This window comes from Capsicum annuum, unplaced genomic scaffold (genome assembly GCF_002878395.1).
Source record: "Capsicum annuum cultivar UCD-10X-F1 unplaced genomic scaffold, UCD10Xv1.1 ctg1489, whole genome shotgun sequence".
Lineage (NCBI taxonomy): Eukaryota > Viridiplantae > Streptophyta > Magnoliopsida > Solanales > Solanaceae > Capsicum > Capsicum annuum.
Genome location: NW_025820303.1, coordinates 5,112,363 through 5,118,686, shown reverse-complemented (window position 1 = coordinate 5,118,686; position 6,324 = coordinate 5,112,363). Strand labels below are relative to the sequence as shown.

General features: G+C 34.3%; 1 protein-coding gene across 1 annotated transcript; it reads left to right on the top strand.

Moving 5' to 3' along the window:
• The first annotated feature begins 253 nt into the window (after window positions 1-253).
• LOC124890266 lies at window positions 254-748 on the top strand. The gene has a single exon (XM_047402106.1). It carries the CDS (start codon window positions 254-256, stop codon window positions 746-748), a length of 495 nt encoding a protein of 164 aa, XP_047258062.1.
• The last annotated feature ends 5,576 nt before the right edge of the window (window positions 749-6,324 follow it).

Sequence of the window (6,324 nt, the reverse complement as noted above, 5' to 3'; positions counted from 1 at the left end):
TAATTTTGGTTATTCCTCCAAAAATTCATAAATTCAAACAAACCCAATTTTCTCTTTTCCCTAATAAGCCCTCTTTTTTTGCAATTTATTTGTGTACCTTCTCCAGTAATTCTTCTTCTTTGAATTTCCCTTTCCACAACTTAATTTCGCCTTTTCTAGGAATTCTTAATCTTTGGATTCCCTTTTTAACAATTTATTCTTCTTTTTCTCGAATACAATGTAAAAAATTATTTTGCCCTTTTATCCCCTCAATATGAAATTGCCGGCGATAATAGGGGCACCAGGCTCCTCGACGGTACACCGTAGACAACCCCTATTACATACAACAACCACCGCAACGCCGCCGCCTATGACGGCGTATAAACGAAAAAGTGAGGTGGCGGGGCGAACGGCGGCGGAGTGTGCGACGGTGTGTTGTTGTATTCCATGTGCAATGATGAATTTTCTCGTATTGATAGTGTACAAAATTCCAACGGGATTATGCCAAAAATTGTTAAGGAAGAATAAACAGAAAAGGCTTTTGAAAAATGAATCTAAATGTGGATACAGCGGTGCCGCCATTGAACACGGCAAGGAATCAAAAAATTTCATCATCCACGGTGGAGACGGTGGAGGTGGCGACTGCATAGACGGCAGAGGTGATGGCAGAGGAGGTGGAAAGACTGCAGCGGAATCGGAAATGGAGATGTGGGGCCGATTTTATGAGGGAGGATTTTGGAGAAATTCATCAGAAAAGAAAGAAGATTGAAAAAGGGTAAGAAAGTACTAAATTTTTAAGAAAATAATTAATGAAATTTTATAAATTAATTAATTATATGATTTTTTGCACTATATAAATAACGAAAGAAAAAAAAAGAGAGCATTGATTTTTTTTCAATTTCCTTCCTTTTTGTTAGGGAAAATTTAAAGGGGTCTTTTAATAATATGTTTTGTACATACAATTATACAAAAGAGGTAACAAAAAGTGTTACTTTTTGAATTTTTCTATTTTCTCTATTGTATTTTTGTAAAAATGATGGCTGCAAAAAAGTGGATTGGAAGTTTTCAACTAAGGAATTGCTTAATGGTTAAATTCTTTGGTTAGTATTGTTGTTTGGATTAGGATTGTGCAAATTTTGGTTTTACGATTGCTAATCAATTAATCATGATTAATTTTATTAATTTGATGATAATTTAACATATTTATAAAACGATATTTGATGAATTTTAAAAATTGAATCAAATTGATCGATAAGTAGTCTTACTTGGGGTTTGGTGTCACCAAAAGCATAATTAAATGGTATCCTCATGCTCGAATTTTAGTTGTAATGCTCTATCTGACCATTTACTCTAATTTTTATATGCACATAATTATTCAATAATTGTGTTGGTGTTTGGCAGAAGCCAGCAAGTTGTCGGTGAATAGCCGTTGTGCCATTAAGTTCAAATGTTTCGATAGTATGATTTCATTTAAGTCAAATATGTTTTAAGGGTTAGAAAATTGGATAGTCATTCAATTTTAGATAATTAACTTCTATAGTTATTTAATTTTATTTTATTTTTAATAAGTCATTCAAATTTGAGTTATTCACTTCAATAGTCAATCAACGTTTTGATCTTTTAAAAGTCACTTAGCTTTGTTATGTTGCTCTCATGATCATTATTCTCAAAAATATAATTTATCAATACCTATATATTGATATCATAACTGTAAAAATAAAAAAAATTAAGTTCGGGAAAATTGCTAAGGATACTTTAATGGTATGGTTTGTACATACAATTTTACCATAGGCGAAGTAGCAAAATGTTTTATTTTTTTCTCTTTTCTATTTTTGCTATTGTATCTTTGTAAACATGTTGGTCACGGAAAATGTGGATTGGAAGTTTTCAATTAGGGAAATGTTCAATGATCTAATTCTTTGATTAATCGTGTTGTTTGGATTAGGGGAGGACAAGTATCATTTTAACTGATAACTCAAATTGAAAATCAAATTATTAATGACTGCTAATCGATTAATCAAAAATCGATAATTTATAGTTGATATCTTATTGATTTGATGATCAAATTAGTATGTTTACTAATTCAATATCCAACAACTTTCAAAATCGAATCAAATTATTGAGAGTATTGAGAGAAAGATGGTTGATGAGCTGTAAAAGTAATTAGTGAGCTATTAGACTAAGTGATGATTAGTTAGTTAGATTAGTAACTAACCAAAAGAGTGAGCTGGAAATAGCAGCACTATCAAAACAAGTGTTTATAAATACTAATGAGTGTACACAAAGTAAAGTTGAATGAAATGAAAATATCTTCTCCTTTGTTTTCTCCAAATAACTGTCTTCCACCATTATAATAGCTTGAGCTAGTAAACTCAGAATATGAAAATTAACATGGTATCAAAGTAGTAATTACTGGGTTCATACGCTTAATTGTGTTGCTATTTTTGATTGCACTCATCAATGGCTTCCACTTCCTATTCTCAGATAACTCTAGATCTACAATATCAAGCATCTGCTAAAAAAATTATCCCTACACATCCTTTGTTTGTTCATCCTTTCGATACACCAGGATCGGTGTTGATTCCAACAAAATTGACCGATTTAGAAAATTATGGTTTATGGCGGTGGCCATGATTATTGCCTTGCAAGCTAAAAGGATGTTAGGTTTCGTTAACAGCACCTATAAGAAGAATTAGTTCAGTAAAGATCTTCATGAGGATTGTAAAACATGCAATGCGATTTTTCTATCGTGGATCATGAATACAGCTTCCCCAAATTTACTTAGTGGAATTGTATATTCATCTAATGTACATCTGGTATAGGAGGATCTCAAAGAGAGATTTGATAAGGTCAATCAAGTTTGGATTTTCCAGTTACATCGAGAGATTGCAACAATTTCATAGGGCACTGATTCACTTGTGACTTACTTCACACGGCTTAAGGAACTCTGGGCTGAGTATGATGATTTGGTTCCCACTTCAGGTTGTAATTGTACAAAATCTAGGGATTATGTTGACCATCTACAGCGCCATAGATTATTGCAATTTCTCAGTAGTTTGAGTGTCTCATATGAACAGGTGCGTAGACAATTATTGCTCAAAACGATTGAGCCGTCATTAAATCAAGCATATGTTATGCTTAGTGAAAATGAAAGGCAGCGATCATGTCCTTTTCCTGCTCTTGGAGTGAAAGGCGATTCACTAATTATGCAGTTCAATCGAGGTCAACCATATAAAGTTAAAAAACTATTTGCCAAGTGTGACTTCTGTGGCAGGGGTGGCCATGTTAAAGATGATTGTTACTGGTTGAAAGGTCGACCTGCTGAAGGTCAGATGAAGAACAATATTAAGGAACACAAGAAGAAGAATTGTGTTGCAAATTCTTCTGAACAGAAGCCCTATAATTCCTATAATGCACACTATGAAAAAAGGCCACACAATCCACACTTTGATAGAATGAAGAAATTCACAGTAAATAATGTTATGAATGAAGAGCAAAAGTCTTATGCAAATGTAGATGCTTATAGAAATTCTGGTTGGGATGATAATAGTGCAAATACCTTTACTGATGCACAGTACAAGCAATTGGAATAACTATGTAGAAGGAGTGGGCCTATCTTATCAGATAATCAGTATAGACATATTAAGGAGTTGCTGAATGGTAAGAAGGACTAGGCTACTCAACATGGCAACATGGCAGGTACTGTTATATCTTTGTTCGCTAATAGATGTGTAGAGGAGTGGACTATACATACAAGAGCTACTCACCATATTGTATCTAATCTAGGTATGCTTAAGAACATAGTTGAATTAAATCGATCTAGCATACACTTGGTTCACTTACCAAATCGATAGCCATCTAATATTACTCATATAGGAACTGCTATGTTCCTTCAATTTATGAGCGTTAATGATGTTCTATACGTGTCAGACTTTAAGTACAACTTGATTTCAGTTTCCAAACTAACCAAGAGTCTATCAAGCTCTGTCATTTTCTTTCCTGATTTTTGCATATTTCAGGATCTTTACAGTGGCAGGGTGAGGGGGATTGGTAAGGAGGAAGGAAGCTTATACATTGTTAAAAAAGTCCAGGATAACTATATGGCAAATAATTCAGTTTTTCCAGCAAAGTTGATGGAAAATAGTCATCACATTGAGCTTTGGCATCAATGGTTAGGCCACCCTTCCTCACAAGTCATGCACAAACTTGGTCTGATCAAGGAAAAGGCCTTACATGATCAAAATACTGCAGATTGTCCAATTTGTCCTTTAGTTAAATAGAGTAGATTAGCCTTTCCCAATAGTACTTCTAGAAGTAGTAGTCCTTTGGAAATGATGCATCTTGATGTTTGGGGACCTTACAAAACCCTTACTCATGATAGAAAACATTATTTTCTCACTATTGTTGATAATCACACCAGGTTTACTTGGGATTTCTTAATGCAAATGAAAAGTGATGTAATTATTGTGTTTAAATCCTTCTTGTCCTTTGTTAAAACCTAATCCAATATTGTCTTAATGGTTGTAAGGTCAGATAATGGCACAGATTTTTTCAATAAGCAGTGTCATGATCTGTTTGCTTCTTATGACATTATTCACCAAAGTAGTTGTGTTTACACCCCACAGCAGAATGGTATTGTAGAAAGGAAGCATAGACATACTTTAAATATTGCTAGAGCAATTAGATTTTAGGCTCATATCCCAGTAAAATATTAGGGTGAATGTGTAGAAGTTGTTGTATATTTGTTCAACAGGCTACCTACTGAAGTGTTGTAGGGTCACACACTTTATGAGTTGTTATTTCACAAACCACCTTTCTTAGATCATTTGAAGGTTTTTGGTTGCCTTTGCTATGCTACCAACTTGTTAAAACTCGATAAGTTTGAAGCCAGGGCAAGACCAGTTGTGTTTCTTGGTTATTCTTCGAATCAAAAAGGTTATAGACTGTTTGATTGTGCTACCAAGCAACTATTTGTATGCAGAGATATCATTTTTAAGGAACATTTATTCCTCTTTGCTCCTTCATATTCTCCAACATCTCATGATAGGGCAAGTATACCATTAGATCATGCAAATGTTGTGATGAATGAATGGGATCAACAACAATGTGGCACCGAAGTGCAAGTAGAAGCTAGTGACAATATGGAAATGCAGAAAGATGCAAGTACTAATGTAGAAGCAATTGAAGCAGCATATGAAATGGAGAATGAGGAAATTGCGGATGAAGATGTAGCAGTTGCTTATGAAGAAGTCTGTGTATCAGCTCCATGAAGATCTGGCAAAATTATAAGACCTCCAATATGGCATGAAGATTATGTTACCAAAGAAAAGAAAAAATCAGCTTACCTTATCTCTGACCAAATTTTATATCACAGATTATCCACAAAATACAAAAAAACTGTTAGCCAATTTCTCAGCAAAATCTGAACCACATAACTTTGAAGAAGCCTCCACAGATGAAAGGTGGGTATCAGCAATGAAGCAAGAAATACAAGCCTTAGAAGATAACAGTACTTGGGAGATAGTTAATTTTCCAAGCGGAAAAAATGCCATTAGATCAAAATGGGTTTACAAACTAAAGTATCAAGCTAATGGAAAGATAGAAAGATTCAAGGCAAGGCTAGTAGCAAAGGGATATAGCCAAAAGGAAGGACTTGACTATCATGAAACGTTTTCACCTATGACAAAAATGGTTATAGTAAGGTCAATTATTATACTGGCAGTATCAAAGAGATGGAATCTGTTCCAAAGGGATGTTTATAATGCGGTTTTGCAAGGGGATCTAGATGAAGAAATATACATGGCACTTCCTCAAGGTTTTAAGAAACGGGGGGAGACAAAGGTTTGCAAGTTAAAGAAGTCATTGTGTGGGCTAAAACAAGCATCAAGACAATGGAATGTGAAGTTCTCAGAAGCACTAGTGGGTACAGGCTACTGTCAAAGCAAACATGACTACTCAATGTTCACCAAGAAGAAAAGAGGTGATATTGCAATAGTATTAGTATATGTGGATGACTTGCTGATCACAGGAAGCAGTGAAATACTTATACAAGAAATAAAGGATGAATTACATAAGAAGTTTAAAGTTAAAGACCTAGAAGAGCTGAAGTTCTTTCTTGGGATAGAGGTATTGAGATCCAAAGAAGGAATTCTTCTAAACCAAAGAAAGTATGTCCTGGAAATGATATCAGAATTATGATTAGTAAGATCGAAGCTAATGAACACTCCCATAGATATGAATCAGAAATTCACTTCAGCAGAGTATGATGCATGCACTGAAAATAGTACTGATGAATTGTTGGAAAATGTAACTGCATACCAGAGGATAATTGGGAGGATATTGTAT

Excerpts from the sequence above, each read along its gene's own strand:
- LOC124890266 (XM_047402106.1), top strand. The coding sequence starts at position 254 with ATGAAATTGCCGGCGATAATAGGGGCACCAGGCTCCTCGACGGTACAC.